This window comes from Anolis sagrei, chromosome 4 (assembly GCF_037176765.1).
Source record: "Anolis sagrei isolate rAnoSag1 chromosome 4, rAnoSag1.mat, whole genome shotgun sequence".
Classification (NCBI taxonomy): Eukaryota; Metazoa; Chordata; class Lepidosauria; order Squamata; family Dactyloidae; genus Anolis; species Anolis sagrei.
Window position 1 is genome coordinate 44,710,175 of NC_090024.1, and position 18,888 is coordinate 44,729,062.

At 38.2% G+C, this 18,888-nt stretch overlaps 1 protein-coding gene across 1 annotated transcript in view; it reads right to left on the minus strand.

Moving 5' to 3' along the window:
- The window catches only part of C4H8orf34 (chromosome 4 C8orf34 homolog), a 114,971-nt gene that overhangs the window by 58,219 nt on the left and 37,864 nt on the right, over positions 1-18,888 (minus strand). The window contains exons 2-5 of the mRNA XM_060775440.2: positions 17,916-18,063; positions 16,051-16,182; positions 12,873-13,001; positions 3,226-3,254 (exon numbers count right to left, since the gene is read on the minus strand). Of these exons, the coding sequence (XP_060631423.2) occupies positions 3,226-3,254; positions 12,873-13,001; positions 16,051-16,182; positions 17,916-18,063 (438 nt within the window). The remainder of the gene's footprint in view (positions 1-3,225; positions 3,255-12,872; positions 13,002-16,050; positions 16,183-17,915; positions 18,064-18,888) is intronic.

An 18,888-nucleotide genomic window follows, 5' to 3' on the forward strand; every position in this document is an offset into this window, starting at 1 on the left:
GGTGTAGCCTGTGACAGGCAGACCTTGCTTGCAACTAGGAATAACTTTATTAAAGCTCTTTACAATCACGATGATTTTGAGAGAGACACTGAAGTAATAAATCAAAATGTGTCAATTTTTTCATTGCTCTTTAAAAATCTAATTCCATAGACTTCATTATTGTGTATTAACACACACATACAGTTACAAAGACTACATCAGTTTACACTTTCCAGTGTGAGCTTAAAGTGTCATCTGGTCCAACACCCTTAAATGAAGCAAAACACAGTTAAAGCATCCTTGGGAGATGGTTGTCTGTTAATCTCCAACAAAATAGTGTCCATCAACTTCCAAGACACTCAAGTCCACTGTAAAGTAACTCTTACCATCAGTATATATTTCCAAATGTTATGTTGGAACACTGGGCAGCCACCTCTCAGAGTGAATGGACTAATGTTCTATGTAGGCAACCCCCCTTAGTTCATACAGATACAGTATACTTTCAGTAATCCTTAAATAAAATTGTATTAAGGACTACTTGTAAGAAACAAAGGTACAATTTGAAGAGGAAAATACATAATTTTTAGAATCATGTTAGATGAAAATCAGTCCATAATACATGAAAACTATTCTCTCAGGCTTCTTTAGAAAATGGTGTTCAAGCATATGCAAAAAAGACTACGACATGAATTATACAAACACTGCTTTCTGTCAAATGATTGCTCTCACATGAAGACATTCAATTTGAATAGCATTGATTTTTAAAAAGTAAAATAATTTTCAAAATGTCAATCATTTATGTGACACATACCAAAGTCTCATCACAGGGAGAAACTACCAGAAACCTTTTGGACTATTGCTCCCATAAATTCTACTCTGCATGCTCAATATTAAGGGATTATGAAACTGCAATCCAAAACAATGAAGGGCAAACGGTCGCCTACTCCCACATTGAAAGGAATGCAAGTTTTATCATAAGTGAATACTGATTACCATAACGTGTTTCACTTTAAAAGTTTTAAGAAGGAGAATAGATTTGAGTACATTCAGGTAACAATGAGCTGTTTGAGTGTGAGAGGGAATTCTGCAAAATATCCCAGAAAGTTGCCATTTCTGTAGAAATGGAAATAACATTTGAAAATATTCAAAAAAATGGTTGTTGTAGGGGTTTTTTTTTGGGCTCTATGGCCATGTTCTAGAGGCATTCTCTCCTGACGTTTCACCTGCATCTAAGGCAAGCATTCTCAGAGGTAGTGAGGTCTGTTGGAACTAGGAAAATGGGTTTATATATCTGTGGAATGACCAGGGTATGACAAAGAACTCTTGTCTGCTAGAGCTAGGTGTGAATGTTTCAACTGACCACCTTGATTAGCCTTCGACAACACATATTCAAAAAATGATTGAAACACCTTTTTTCATAATTGGGAAGTCCTGGAAAGAAAAATCTTAGATGGATGAGATTCTTTTATGGATTTGGCCTTCTCTGTGGTGGCCCCTTGGCTCTAGAACTCCCTTCCCAGGGAAATCAGGCAGGCCATTTTCCACAAGGAATTAAAATCTTGGCTGCTTGTTGTGCCTTTGATTAGGCAGTTAACCTTAGAATTTCTGACCTATCCCGTTCCTGCACTTTAACATGGTCCCTTTCTTGCGCTTCTAACACTTTAATAGCCTAAGGACATTTGCCTCCTAGTCCAGCCCTGGTGCTACTTAGGATTCATTGCACTTAGTAATTATGAACCAAGCCCAGTGCTTTATTTGCTCAGCCATGATAACTTTTAATTGTTTTATAACGTCGTCTGATTTTATGTTTATTGATGTTTGATATTGCTTATTTTTTGGATGTTTATTTTAACCTGTTGTGTTTGGGCACGTCCCTTGTATGCCGCCCCGAGTCCCTTTGAGGAGATGGAGGCAGGGTATAGAAATAAAGTTGCTATTACTATTATTCTCTGCAAAATTTGCAGGTGGTCATTTTACACAGAAAACAGCATGTTCTGTTCAGGAATTAGTTTTTTCGGCACATAAAATAACATTTATATATTTTTGCATTGAAATTCCCTACACAGAAAATGCTGCTTTCTGTGCAAAACAATCATGTACAAATTTTGTACAGAATACATCCCAAATTGAAAAATGACTTCAAAAATTTGGATGGGGTTACACTCCCCCTGAAGACGCAGGTTTGCAGCTTGGGAGCGATCTTGGATTCATCGCTGAGCCTGGAACCCCAGGTTTCGGCAGTGGCCAGGGGAGCTTTTGCACAGTTAAAACTCGTGCACCAGCTGCGCCCATATCTTGGGAAGTCTGATCTGGCCACAGTCATCCATGCTCTAGTTACGTCCCGAATAGATTACTGCAATGCGCTCTACGTGGGGCTGCCTTTGAAGCCGGTTCAGAAAATTCAGCTAGTCCAACAGGAGGCAGCCAGATTACTAACCGGGGCAACATACAGGGAGCACCCCCCTGTTGTGCCAGCTCCACTGGCTGCCAGTCCATCTCCAAGATCAATTCAAAGTGCTAGTTTTGACCTATAAAGCTCTATATAGTTCTGGCCCAGCTTACTTGTCCGAACGCATCCACCCCTATGTCCCATCTCGTAATCTAAGATCATCTGGGGAGGCCCTGCTCTCGCTCCCGTCAATTGAGCAAATGCGGGGACGAGAGACAGGGCTTTCTCGGTGGTGTCCCCTCGCCTATGGAACACACTCCCAAATGAGGTAAGATCTGCTCCTTCCCTCCTGGCTTTCAGAAAGAAATTAAAATCATGGCTTTGAGCCCAGGCATTCAGACAGTAGATGTTTGTAGAGTTTAAAGGACATGGACGAGAATGACAGTACTAGTGTATTGCATATAGGAACACGGAACAACAGATTATGAGATTAGATCTTCATTCTACCTATGAGATGCTAATGAGATGTTTTAGTTATGTTTAACTGATTCTTTATTATATCATTGTTTTCAACTGTTTTTAAACTCTTTTTATGATGTTGAGCATTGAATTTTGCTATTGTTAACTGCTTTGAGTTGCCCAAGGGCTGAGAAAAGCGGTATATAAATTAAGTAAATAAATAAAATAATAAATAAAAATTGTGTAGTTTTTAGAGGTCTTACAATTGAAAGAAAATTGCTAGTATTACTTTTTCATTGAGAAGAAAATTGGTGACCAATTACATTCCTATATCTGTACTTACATAGACTTCCCTGTATACATCCAATGTACCTAGAAAACTTAGATACAGCTCTTACCTTATCAATTTCATCAGATATTGCAATACCTGTGAATATAATAATAAGATTATAATGTATTTCACACAATATACTTTATAACTATTGCATGACAATCTGGTCCATATATTCACACAATATAATTTATAGCTACTGCATGACAATCTGGTCCATTAATAATATGACATGGAAAAGCGGTCAACAATGGAATGCATGTAAACCCACTCCAACCTGATGTTTCTGCAGCTGCAGAGCCCTTGTTAATTTTGTCAGCAGTGATCTTCTGCAGGCTCAGTCAGTAGTATCCTGAGAAGCCTCTAGAACAGGCATGGACAAACTTAGGCCCTCTAGGTGTGTTAGACTTCAACTCCTGTTGGACTTCAGCTCCTGCTGGTAGTCTGTTAGAAATTGTGGGAGTTGAAGTCCAAAACACCTGGAGGGCCGAAGATTGCCCATGCCTGCTTTAGAAAGTCCAGCTCTAAAACTAGATCTATAATGCCGTATTATGCAGTTAAACCTCATTGTATGGTTCTACACTGGCTGCTTTCTACTATTTCTGGCTGCACATTAAGCATGTTCAAATATCACAGTAAGCTAGGTATTTCTCAAACTGAGTATATATTCAACAGCAGCTTATGATCTTGGCTTCTTTTTCTAAACCATCATCAACAATGGAGGCAGTTCTCAATTTGGATTTTGCAACTAGCTGAACTAACACACACATTGCTAGAATTCAGCAAAGGTTAGAGATGATGATGGAGAAAAACTCAAGACTTGCCCAAATTTTTACCATAAAAAGTGAATCAAAAAAGGATCAAAGTGGTTTTTAGAGGGGGAAGCATAAAGGGTTGCAGAGGGAAGTAAGGAAAATAGGTTCATTCCCATTTCCTTCTTTTCCATTAGAGAGAGCTTCTGTTAAATTAAAAATACTCCTGGCAAGAAAAATGCAATTGAATCCAAGATAGCAATCTTCCCCCAGTACAAAGTTGTTGGTACAAAGTTGAGCTCACCCCGCTCCCTGGATTTGAATCACCGACCTTTCAGTCAGCAGTCCTGCTGCCACAAGGGTTTAACTCATTGCACCACTGGGAGCTCTGGAGTATAAAACTATTATGTTGATATAACAATAAATTGTTCTAATTCAAAGTGATTTAACATATTTGTATGCATTTTTGTCAGAATTCTCAAGTTTTATGCCATTCCCTTTTTATTCCTGACAAGGTTTTTTTAAAAAAAGATTGCAAAAGAATAAAGAGCACAAGGTATCATTTCTTAAAATACTGGTATTGCAATAGGTAATGACATATCTATCATGATTAAAGGCAATGAACAGCTTCTAAAAATCAAAACTGTGCATATTACCAATATGATATGTGTTTGTCACAATGCTCTAAAGAAGCTTTAGTTCATATTTTCTTAAAAGCTTTTAAAACTGTGTAACATTGATCAATGTTTCAATCTAGATTACTTCCTTTTATTGGCATTCATATTAGAAAAAAACATAGTGCAGTACAGAGTACAGTAATCAACATTTTATGACCAGATCAATATGTGAAAAAATTGCTAGCTATTAATGGAATGTTTTTCACTCTGTATTTACAAAGTACACACATACTGAACAAAATGCACTTTACTTCCATCTGTTTTATAATCCTGCCATGATTAATTTAGAAATGAAAGCACATCTTTAGTTGTTTCTGGAACACAGAATCAAACTTTAAACACTTAATTTAGCTCAATATTCGTTCACTAGAAATGCAGGCATCAACATAGATTATTCTCTCACTGTATTTACGATGTTGCTATTTACTTTTCAAATTTATCTAGTGTCATCTTTAGATTCCATTCTTTTGTCTGTCACTCCTTTGTGGAAATTATCCACACACATGGTCACTCATGTTATTGTGTGCTTTAAAGTTTGTGATTTATGGCAACCCTAAGGCAAGCCCATTCAGAGATTTTCTTGGCAAGGCTTGTTCAGAGAGGATTTTTCATTGCCTTCGCCTGAAGCTGGGAATTTGACTTGCCCAAAGTCACCAAGTGGATTTCCATGACTGAGCAAGGATTTGAACCTTGATCTCCCAGAGTGCTTATCCAATACATAAATCACTACGACCCAGTGGCTCACTCATCTTTGACATCATTTATGACTTCATCACATGAAACATGGATCCACTTTGTTTTTGCTTGGATCAATATATGTATAGAGGAGAAGACCCTGTTCATATGGCTCTCCATGAAAGCAAATGGTAGCCTTCACTTGGCAAGCATATTGCTTTCCTCTGCAAACAGCAGGCTGTACATTTCTTTCCACATAACAGCAGAATGACACCAAGTTAAATTATATGTTCACAAGACTTCAGCTGTAGGTACAACTTGCATAATTTATTACTTTTATATCTTGTCAGCCTGATACAGTGGGAAAAGTAACACCCCATGCTAAAGTCAAAATCTTTCAGGATCAGATATAGTTGCAAGCACTCTTGGATTCAAGTTATAATCTTAGCTTTAAACGTTGGCTCATTATTTGGCCAGGAGTATTATTATTATTATTATTATTATTATTATTATTATTATTATTATTATTCCGTACATTTGTATCCCATCCTTCTCACCCCTGGGTGGGGACTCAGGGCGGCCTCACAATCGGCAACCATTAGATGCCCAAGCAAGAAAATTGAAAATTTTAGTAACAATTTACATTTAAAACAATAGTTAAAACATCACGTATAAAAACATCCAATTAAAATTATACAAATTCAAGTCATAATTCAGACCAGTCCACTGTCAGTCCAATAAATCATTATCATTGTTAACACTGTGTCTGCTGCTCAAATGCTTGGTCCCACAACCAAGTTTTAAGTTTTTTCCTAAAGATAGGAGGGAGCAGGGTGATCTGATTTCATTAGGGAGGGCGTTCCACAGCCGGGGGGCACCACCAAAAAGGCCCTGCCTCTCAGCCCCACCAGACGCGCTTGTGAGGATGGTGGGATCGAGAGCTTTCTCCTGCTGCCGCCCATCATAACTCTCAATCCCACCAACCTGCCTAAATACCCTAAAAGCACCAGATCCCATCCAATCTTGGAAGTCTAAGCAGGATGAAATTCGGTTAGTACTTTAGAGGGAGAACATCAAATACAAGATACTGTTGGCTATATTTCAGACAAAGAAAGTTGGGAAACTATCGCTGAACATCCCTTTAAAAACCTATGAAATTTAAGGGATTTGCATAGGTCAATAGGCAGCTTGAAGGCACGTAGAGACACTGAGGCTCACAAATAAGGGCAAAAATAAACATTCTCCCTTTTCTCCTTCAAGGGTTTACTTGACAGTTCTCATCTACTTCTGTTTGACTCTAACTCAGATAAAAGCTCATTGGACAGACCTAGACATTTGTCTGAACACATTATCTTGAGACTAGAGATTACCAGAACACTTTCTTTCCCTACTCATTTTTTCTCCTATCTGGCCTCAGAATCATATCATCCATTATTACCTAGTATTGAATCACTGTCAGTTATATATTCAATTACTGACAGTGAAGATACAGAAATCAGCTTCACTCTGGTTTCTGTTAGGCTCTACCTCTTTGACCTGATACAGGTTGAGTATCTTTTATCTGGAATTTCAAAATCCAAAATACTCCAACATCTGAAATTTTCCACATAGGGAGCTGAGACAATGACATATTTGCATTCTGATGGTTCGTAAACTCCATTTCATGCACAAAATTATTTAAAATACTGTATATAATACTGTTGCACACACCTTTAGACGGTGTGTGCAACTTGTGTATAAAATATCAATTAATTTTATGTTTAGGCTTGGAGCCCGTCTCATTGTGTATGTATATGCAAATCCAACAAATCTGAAATCCAAAACATTTCTGGTTCCAGGCATTTCAAACAAGGAATATGCAACCTATATGCCAATGCCACACTGAAGTCTTTATGACACTTTAGCTTTCTCCTGCTGCCACCCATCATAACAACAATTATAGAACAATTTAGCTTGAATACACTATATTGCTATTCACAGCTTTTCCACATGTATAAAGCACAGGAGAAGGAAGAGAATTATTGCAATATGATCTGCCACAACTTGCATTCATACACAAACAGTGTAAAATATGTGAATACCATTTAGCATGAACAGCAGATATATTCCCCCTTTCATGGCTCCAGGCATTCACTTTGTGTGCTGCAAGGATATCTCTCTCTCTGTTCTGACCTGGAAATGATTGTCTAGTTAACCGGGGATTTTATTTGTTAGAAGCCTTTGTAAGTACTGAATTTTCAGAACAATTTTGCTACTGACACATTGAATAGTTCCTGTGCCACATCCTTCAATTATACCCTATAAATATAGTTTGTGTATTTGTATGCATGCACATGCATACGTAATTACTTTCTTTTGCTCAAGTCAGACCTGCATTCCACTGTGTAGGCAAAGTATTTCTGCATACATCAGTCTCTGTACTTACACAACCTGAACACACAACCTAGCTTGCATTTATATCAATTATGCTGACAGACTGTGCTGATGAAATCTGGATGAAAACCTTCATGTCACAACAAAATGGACTCCTGCTTATTGGCCTGACTCTTTTTAATTGCAGCTTTCCATTCAAATTATGGACACACGGATACATATTCCTCTTTTGTTCAGTTAATTAAAAAAGTACATTAGCAGCCTACATCTTCTTTGCAACAGTGTATTAATCTGCTTTTTCAAGTTCCCAAGTCTAAACAGTCCTGTTTCACTGATAAACTAACACTTACTTTTCTAAAATATACCATTTTCAACCATTTCTAGTAAAAATTAAAATCAGAAGTAACCTCAAATGCTGTTACCCTTTAGAAATCTCCAGCCAATAGACCTATCTTTAAAACCTGATTTGCTCTGAAAGCAGGATAATACACAATTATCATATTATTTTTACAACCACATTTGCAAGACATTTTATATTAAAATGACTGATTTTTCACCTTGTATAATATATTACTCTTGTTCACAAGGTTAAACCAAATCCTGTGTTAAAATTAGAAATTCTTAGGTTTTATATGTGCTAATAGCCTCACATTCCTGCACAAAATGACTATTTTCAAGCAAGTTCAGGAAGCTGGTTGTCCTCATTACAAGGACTATTTACACTGCTGGAAAAAAAATATGGACTTGCCTTGATTTACTCTCTTTTGTCAAGCATTTAAATAAATGGATTCCTCCAAAGTTATCTATTATACTTAAAATAAGAGGAATATGTTAATACAATTTCTTGGATTGCCAGCAGATGGCCCTGCTGAAGTTTCAATTTATTTCTTCACTGATTCAATCCAGAGTTTCGTCACACCATTAAGAATATGCTCTTTCTTTCACAGAGAGATTCGATTAGGAATGTAAATAGACAATCCAGAATTGGATAATGAAATGATTGCATATGTAGCATTTACTTTAGAATTAACTCAAAGAATAGCAGCATTTCATGATTTGTGAAACAATGGTATTCTTTCTTGAAACATATTCTTGAAACAATGGTATTCTTTCTTACGTAGGAAAATAGAGGGAAGTAAATATTTAGGGTTGAAATACCAGACTTCACCATTTATATAATCTTTCTATAAGCAGAGCCTAAAACAGGTAGCTATGTTAGTCTATTCCAACACAATCATACAAAAACAACATCTCCTCTTCCTTGTGGCATCCGCTAGAAGTTGTCCTTCTGTTCAGTCAAAATCTACAATCTGCTGCAATCTTCAGAGAACCTGTAATTTCCAATTTCTCACCCAATGCTTGTTCCTGAAGTAAGAGAGCAGATATTTCATTTTTGAGAGAATGGTTAATCTGGAAAGAAGGTGAAAGGGAGACTAAACATATACTTCTTAATTCTTCTTCCTGTGTAAACATACCAAGTTCTATCAACCTTTCTTCATAGGGCCTGGTTTCCAGACACCACACTATCCTGCTTGCTCTTTTTGGAGATGCGCTAAATTATCAATATCCTTCTTAAAATTGGGTGCTTGGAGCTGTATAAAAAAACTACAGATGCAGCCTGACTATGGTAAAATAAAAATAATCTTCTCTTATGATCTATCCTGAACACCATGCTTCTGTTAATACAGTCCAACATTGCTAAAGGTTTGTTACCTGCTATACTGTCGGGTCAGATGAAGCTGATCATTATCTCATATACATATATACTTTTCACATGTGTTTCTGTTAATCAGGTTTCCCCCATTCTATAACTTGCACCGGGGAGGTCATGTTGGGGATTTTAATGAAATATAGGGCTTTCTGGGAACCAGGATGGTGTAACGAGTTGAATCATAGAATCAAAGAGTTGGAAGAGACCCCATGGGCCATCCAGTCCAACCCCCTGCCAAGAAGCAGGAATGTTGCATTCAAATCACCCCTGGCAGATGGCCATCCAGCCTCTGTTTAAAAGTCTCCAAAGAAGGAGCCTCCACCACATTCTAAGGAAGAGTTCCACTGCTGAACTGCTCTCACCGTTAGGAAGTTCTTCCTAATGTTCAGATGGAATCTCCTTTCTTGCAGTTTGAAGCCATTGTTCCGCGTGCTAGTCTCCAAGGAAGCAGAAAACAAGCTTGCTCCCTCCTCCCTGTGACTTCCTCTCACATATTTATACATGGCTATCATATCTCCTCTCAGCCTTCTCTTCTTCAGGGTAAACATGCCCAGCTCCTTAAGCCACTCCTCATAGGGCTTGTTCTCCAGACCCTTGATCATTTTAGTCACCCTCCTCTGGACACATTCCAGCTTGTCAATATCTCTCTTGAATTGTGGTGCCCAGAATTGGACACAATATTCCAGGTGTGGTCTAACCAAAGTAGAATAGAGGGGTAGCATTTCTTCCCTAGATCTAGACACTATGCTCCTATTGATGCAGGCCAAAATCCCATTGGCTTTTTTTGCCACCACATCACATTGTTGGCTCATGTTTAATTTGTTGTCCACGAGGACTCCAAGATCTTTTTCACACGTACTGCTCTCAAGTGTTGAACTAGGTCATTAGCAGGCCAGGGCTTCACTTCCTGCTCAACCATGCAACCCATTTTGTGACCTTTGACACATTACACTCTCTCTACCTAAGAGGAAGGTAATGGAAAATCTCTGAACAATAACATGCTATGAAAAATTAAAATAGTTGTTCTGATACTTTTGTTGCAAGACCTTTTTAAAAATGTAAAATTTTGGTAGAATAGGAACTGGCAGATCTGAGAGAGAGTTGAATTTGAATTAAAGTGGTTCCCAACCTTCTTTTGACCAGGGACAACTTGGACCAGGGACCACTCTTCAAAATCAGTAGGAAAAGTGTTACAAACCGGTTTTTGATTAACTTTAGATTTGGTTTGGTTATTTGGGATGATGATTCACAAAACTGCATTAGATAGACTACATCAGCTCTAGTTTCTGATACAGAACATATGTCATCCAGCGATCACCATCTGTTAGCCCACAGAAAACCATATTTAATAAGCCTTGGAACTATAAGAGGGTTTCGTGAGACCAGTTGCTCTCGTTGCAATGGTGTAGTAACCATGAGGCCATGGACCATATTTTAATTCTTGGGGACCACTGGTGGTCCATGGACCACAGGTTGAGAACCACTGCTCTATATGCTTCTTTGCTGCCTCCCCTAATTATAAGTTACTAGTTTTCCCTGCCACGCGTTGCTGTGGCCCACCTTACCTCCCTCTTTCTCTCCTTCTTTCCCTCATTCCCTTTTCTTCTTTCTCCTTCCTTCCTTCTCTTCCTCTTTCCTTCTTCCTTTTTCCTTTTCCTTCCCTTTCTCTTTCTTCCTTCTCTGTCTCTTTCCTTCCTTCCTTCCTTCCTTCCTTTGGTGTTTACTTCCATTCTTTTTTTTTGTCTATCCTTCCTTCCCCCCTCTTTCTCTTTCTTTCTCTTCTTCCTTCGCTCCTCTTTCCTTCCTTTTCTTTCCTTATTTCCTTCCTTCTTTCTCTACCCATTTCTTTCCATCCCCCTTCTTTTCCTCTTTCTCTCTTTTCTTCCTTCTCTACCTCTTTCCTTCCTTCCTTTGCTCTTTGCTTCCATGTTTCCTTCTCTGTTTCATTCCTTCCTTCAATGTTTTTCTTCTTCCTTGATTGGGCCCGTCGCCTAGGAGGCTGCAACCACTGCGTTGCTCGGCGAGGCCTCGGTTGTTATGGGTTCCGCCGGAAGTGCTGGGAGCAAGAATGACAGGCGAGGGAGCGGAAGTGCATGGGTGTGGGGGCGAAGGAAGGGGGTGTGACTTCCCAGAGGGGGCGTGGGAGGAGGGAAGGATTGAGTAGGGCAGGAAAGGGAGGGGGCGTGGTCAGCGGTGGAGGAGGAGGTGGAGGAGGGAAAGAATTGAGTCAGGGCGGGTAGGGGCGGCGCGGCGAAGGGAGGGGGTGTGGTTTGCGGCGAGGGAGTGTTGTCCAGCAATGTGCGCGCAGCGGGGGACTCGCGCCGGGGCGCCTCTGCACATGCTACCTTTGTTTTCGAAATTGTGGATTTGTTGAAATGTTGTTTACTATTTTGATGAGAGTTGTGCATACCTTGTGGGTTGAGGTATGTGCGCGCCAAGTTTGGGGAGTTTTGGTCCAGGGGTTTTCGCATTTTGCTGTCCCGTTGAACGCCCTTTCTCTTTTTATATATATAGATAGTGGGATTGTAATGGCATACCATTCTACTAATGTATCTTGGGTGATATGGAGCAATAAAATCCCCTGTCATCATGTCTTTCCAAGGTCCACCGATAAAGGGAAGTTGGTGTGTATCCTTAAATTCCCAAGTGATCATAAATGAGAGCAAATGTATAGATGCAAGACAAAATTCATTGGCCTTCTGTTAGTTCCAGCAAGAGAAGGTCACTGGATTCACACAAGCTTGCTAACTTAAAATATAAGTCAACCCCATTGATTCAATAGGTGAATAATGATGACTAAGAACCAAGTTTAGCTCACTGTTTCAGAAAAATAGGATCACTTAGCAACTATAGCATTTAGATAAATTTAGCTTATTGTAAAGGTGTCAAATAATGTCTTCACTGGAATGACATACCTGTGAGAACAGAACAACCTGGCAGAGTAATGAAGACAAAGAAGGATAATGTAAAGTGTTTGTTCGCTTTGTCTAGTTTAATTAAAGTGTATGGTACTGCTATTCAAGAGTAGGTGTCCATCATTCAATAAATCATCTTAACTTGCAGCATTTCAGAAAATTGTGGAAGCGTGGAAAATTACATTACATTTTCCTGGCAGGCATTCAGTAGGAAGTGACTCTAAAAAGAAATCAGCTGGATACTTCAAAGATACAATTGAGTATTTTATTGTTAAATTAAAATCATTCCTTTGTTTTGTGAAGCATATCCTCTGAGCTCTCAGGAAGTTCAATTTTATGACAATTCATATGGTCTGCAATCTTTTAAAAATGAAAAACAAGCTGTACCACTTCAAAAATTCTCAATTGTGCTTCAAACAGTGAGTAAAACCATCACTTATTTCAGCTATATTCAGCCCTGTTGTGCACAATATAAACTATATTTAAAGTGTGTTTAGGTGAAGCAGGGACCATAGGTACAATATTTCAACAGTTATCCCTGATCTGTACTGTTGCAAGTAAGAGTGGCCACATACCATTTTTTAATATACTGACACTATTAATTAACTTACTTCGGGAAAGATTCTCCAGGGCTTTACCTAGCTTCTTACTTTCTTGAAGGATATGATTCAATTCATCAAAATCACGATGCTCTGATTTTGACCTCCAATCCCATTTGGGGTGTTCTATTGATCCTGGCACTGAAAAATAAAATAAAATAAAGTACACATTTTACTCTATTTCGGCAACTGGCATCAAAACCACAATAAACCCAAGGCTACTGAAGTCTTCCTGCTCGTTCCCATTTTTCCTTGGTCAATATTATAGAGGTAATATTTCGATATTATCTTAATTTCACCTTTATGACTTGAAGTACTTGGAAGTTTCAATCTTGTGGAGAAAGTTGTCATCTGTTGGCTGTGCTACTGCTGAAAGCTTTTATGCTGAACACTACCATTATTGACAGGTCCAGTATTTTTTGGAGAGCCATTCATTAGAACCATAATCAATAATACCATAAGTGAAACATGTAGCAAAATGATACAACACTAAATGCCTCTTCTCTCAGACTACTCCACTTCTCACACACTAACGTTGTGCAGGCTCAGTTCTAATTTGGCTGTGTGATGTTTGTAGTAGGGAGATTTCCTAGAATATATTTGACTGATTGATTGATTGATTGATTGATTGATTGACTGATTGATTGATTGATAAGGATTCACCTCCTAATCTAAATCAGCAAATGTTCAAAATTCACCAGGCATGTTCATACTTAGTGCCCAGTTCTCAATAACTCTATTCTGGCTATTAGTATATACATAGAAATGAAATGGCTAAGGAATTGCATTAACTGCCTTCATCCACTTATAAATGTCTATATGGGTTCTTGGCCTATCATCACAAACATCACTAAAGTAATTACAGAATGAGTTACATAGGAACAACACTGAAAGCTGCTTGGATTCCGATGTCAAGATTTATCACATCTGATTATCTAAAACTGGGAACTGTATTTTCTACCCAGCATGCATTTGAATTGGGCTTCTTCTCATGCCACAAAATAATGAAGATAAAGCAGCCATCTCCATATAGGAAAAGCTTATGCAGTGGTTTCTTCCCACACAGTGAGACCAAAGAGGACACCGCCTTTATACCTTTAATACCTTTGTGGAAGAGGAACTTTCAGATGCATACAAACCACATCTGTAGAAATTCCCTTTTCTACACAACAACTGTATAGGATTCATGTCATCTTGCCAAGGGACAACACTATACCATAACAGAATTGAACTGCTGGAAATGGCACCAAAGAAACAGAAAAATTCAGCTTCTGAAACCCTGTATTTTAATTGCATTTTTCATTATATATACAAGAACTACTTCCTCAATAAAAACGGTAGCACTTTTACCACTTATCACTTTATAATAATGTCTTATGAAAGGTTCAGGATAATTCCTTACTAATACTTCTGACCTTCTCTGCCTCTTATATTCAACCACTTATTAAAGTCAGTATGGAAGCTTGTTAATTCCCCTATCATATTACTTGAATTAGCATTATCTCTTATTCCAGAAATGAATAATATCCAGCATGTTAAGCAAACAACTGCAGTGCACTAGATTTGCTAAGGTTTATGCATGAAGTTATTTTAGCTCCCCCCCCCCCACCCCAGTTTCCAATTATATTTTTCTATATAACAAAACATGTTCTTGTGTACTTTTGTCCTTTCTTCTTTGTGCCACATTATAGACAGTTCTTTAAAAACACATTTCATTCCTAAAAGTGCTGCTTGTTTGCTGTCATCTGATACATAAGAGGGGGGAGAGATTAACACATATGTTTTACCAAGAGGGAAATTGCAAAGAAAAAAATTAACAGCACTTTCAGGAATCTGAACCTATTATTATTATTATTATTATTATTATTATTATTATTATTATATGTTTATCATTGTTTATTTATATCCTGCTTTTTTCTCCCTACAAGGAGATTCAAAGTGGCTTACATTAATAGCATTTCAATATGATACAAATATACAAATATTAAAAAGAATTAATTAAAAAGAATTCATTAACAATGGTATTTAAAAACCAGTTAAGATCCATTAAAGCATACTGAAAGCTATAAACCACAGCGCAACATTCATTTTTAAAAGTCTGTCTGAATAAGAAAGTTTTTGCCTGCCACTGGAAGGACAGCAGGGAGGGGATCCATTCAGGCTTCCCTTGGCAAGGAGTTCTAGAGTCAAGGGGCAGCCACTGAGAAGACTCATTCTCTCATTCCCACCAACCAAGCTTGAGATGGAGGTAGGACTGAGAGAAAGGTCTCTTGATAAGATCTCAGAGTCTGGGCAGATTCGTACAAGGAAATATGATCAGTCATATCCAACACTTTGAATTGTGCCCAGAAACAAACTGGCAGCCAGTGGAGCTGCTGCAACAGGGGAGTTGTCCGCTCCCTGAAGCCAGTCTCAGTTAACAATCTGGCTGCAATTCTTTGGACCAGCTTTTTTCCAAGCACTCTTCAAAGGCAGCCCCATGTAGAGAGCATTACAGTTATAAGGACAAGATGTAACTAAGGCATGTACTACCAAGGCCAGATCCAATTTCTCAAGAAACAGGCACAGCTGATGCACGTTTTAATTGTGCATAGGCACTCCTGGTCACCGCAGTTACCTAGGCCTACAGATTCAATACTGAGTCCAGGAGGGCCCCTGAACTGCAGAACTTCTGTCATCGGGGGGAGTGTAACTTCACTGAGCCCTGGCCCTTGAGCGCTCCAGTTGGAGGTCAACTGTGACCAGCAGTGCTGCAGAATTTGAAGAGGCATGAATGGAGGGTGATAGAAAGAAATGTGCCAAGAGGAAGGCACATCAAGCCAACCTCAGGATACTACACTTGGAGGACCATCATCCTCGGACTACAAGGGATCGCCTAAGTAAGTAAGTAAGTAAGTAACTCTACTGAGCATAGGCTGAATCCCTATTCCTTGATCTGCCTTGCGACTGACAAGGAGTACCTCTGTCTTGTCTGGATTAAGTTCCAATTGATTTGCCCTCATCCAGTCCACTGCTGATAACAGACACTGGTTTAGGATAGGGAAACAGGAAATGTTTTATATACTGTGTATGTGTGTGTGTTGAAAACATAACATTTATCACATATAATCCATCAGATCCATACATCTTTAAGATTTAAGAACCACAAAATGGAAGGCTGAAGAACTCAGTATACTTAACAGTTTCTTACATGATTTGGATTCTGGTGATGGAGGAGAAATGTTAGATACAGCAAGGTCACTCTTGGACTTTTTTGGCTTCTTTGCATTTGTCTGCCAGGGTTTATCATAACTTCTGAAGTCCCTTCTTGTTCCCTTGTTTTCTGTTGGGAAAAATGGATTTTACTTTCTTTTAAACTGTGAAAATGTGATTTTCCCAGAATTTTTATAGACATTTTATATAAAACCATTACATCAAAATTATCCAAACAATATCAACCAGCTGATGCACACAGAAAGGGCTATCAAGGTCCAATTCAAGAACCATACCTCTGTTGTAATTAAGAGTTTAAATTTCTGTTTTACTGCCTCCTTTTTGTTTATGTTTCAATTTATCTACAAAGACAGACATTTCTATGGGTTTTGATTACAAGAGCCAGTACTGAACCAAACAGCATTTGTATATTAGCTTTTGGCTGGGCCAGATGTATCATTAGCCACTCAGGTAGCAGGTCTGTCCTGTCCTTTGCTCTTTAAATTTAGGAACCTGGTATCAGTTCCTAGAGAACTGGTTACTTCAGTAACCAAAGATGGGATCAAAGTCAATCACAGTTCAGCACAGTTAACCAGAACATTACTAAAGATAATCCCAATAATTAGCAATATTATCAGGCCGAATAGAACTATATGGAGCAACAAACACACACATCTCATTCTAAACAACTATCTTTGCATTAACACTGAAATGCTAAGAAGTATATCTTTTTAATGGTTCTATGTAAACTTAATCATAGGAACATATGTGCAGTGGTTTTCTAGAAACTGCTCCTAGTTCTCAGCAGTAATCCTATCACTCCTACTGGTGGAAGAATTGGCAAAAGAGCAGCATTTGCAGGAAAAAGCATTGTCCCTTCAATTCATTTTGAAATGAAATGGGAAATAAAATCTTGTCTACAGCTTTCAATTAATATAGTATAATATGATTCCTGAATACATCTAATCTCATCTGATTTGGGAAGTTAAGCAATGTCAGATCTGCTTGACAGTGAAATCACCAGAAATCATCAGGTAAAGCATGGGAAGAATCCAGCCTGAAATCCTAGCAAGCTTCTACTGTAATTCAGAGATGATGAGACTTGGTTTCATGAAGCAGCGATCCAATTTAGCATAAGCAGTTTCCTATTTCCAGCTTCCAAATTCCTGCAAGCCTTTCAGCAAACAGAACTGGAACATTTTAATTTTATCTGTGATTCAAGACCAATGCATTTAGAATCAAATATATGGGAAAGTAACCTACATCTAAGTATCAAATCCACATATAAATTTTATATACCAGAGGTGGGCAAATGTGGTTTCTAGGGTCCATGCACTCTGCAGGACTGTTGTTCTGTTCTTTCTGTGTCTCCACAGATTATCCAGTCACCCTCTACCCAGGGATAGACAACAATTTTGTCAGATTTTGACCCTTTTACACTCAGGAATTGAAACTTAGGTTCCAGTTTACCGTTCCTGTTAAATACTTCTGAATTCTTGTATGTAAACCCCACTGCATAAGCAGAAGACTTCTGAAATAAAGTTATACTTATCCCAACACAAGATGCTTGGGGATAGTAGACTGGGAAATCTGAATACAAGTGCCCCACAATCATGATGAGGTGACCTGAGCACATCATACATATTCTGCTAAACATCAATTGGAGGGATATTATTCAGAGAGGATAAGACAATTACTTGTAGAAACTTAATACAATGTGATAAATCTATAAATACGTTTGTGAATAAAGGTCTAAATCCCAACTAGATGAACTGATTTAATGGTCATATTGGGATTAGTAGCTGGGAATGCTTATTTATGCTCCTTTAAGATTTCACAATCTGCCAACATTACTCTGCTTACCGGAAGTTTCACTTTCTGCCCACAGAGCAGCAGATCCAGATAATGTCCTCTGAAGCTGGCCACGACCTCCATGTTTGGACTGAAGGTGGTCGATCAGAAAAGGGATTGGGTGGTCAGGCGTCTCTGTTATCAACTTGGTCATCAGTTCCTTAAAAACATCAGGTCAAAGCAGTGATAAGTACATATTCTAAAACACACAGTGGTACAGAATTACAGTGATAGTATTCAAAAATCAGTGTTACGTTCATTTTTATTTCTTCCAGTATTCTGCTTTATTCATAACAACCTCAGAAGGATTTCTAGCAAAATGACATGTGTCAAAATGCAAAACACAGTCAAATCCATGGGAAAATTATGCAAGCCCTTGCTATGGAACAGAAGTATGGCACAGGACTGGAGCTCAGTGTGACTTGTTCCGGTGTAGAAATTGACTATGCTGAACAATTAAGCAATATATCCTAATTAAAGAAAGAATAAAGAATAAGAATTTCAACCATTTTAAAGTCAAGTTTTACTACTGTTTTAACTGGAAAGAATTTTACCATAAAAGAATTCTTATGATCTGTTTCAGTGAATGGATCTCCTAACAATAAGCTTAGAGAGAGAGACCTAGATGCAAATTAAAATTGTTTTTTATTACAGTTACTACGTTAAACAGACATTTTTGACCACAGGGAAACAGCTACTCAGTTTATGGGGCTGAAGAAAATGTATAATGAAGCTTCCTATTGAGCAGTATGTCCAAATTATTGGGTTGGGATAGTCTAGTCTTTTGAGTTTGAGATGGTAGGTATTTGTATGTGCAGAATGAATGGTAACAAGAGAGAGTGTTCATTAATCTCTGCCATCTTCCTTGTGGGGATTTTTTCATGTCAGGAGCTTTAAAGGAGCAAATAAAAACAGTGTGACTGCTGTATTGATCTTTAAGCTAACTTACAAATAATTTAGTATTCTACTTTACTTTTTTTTTACT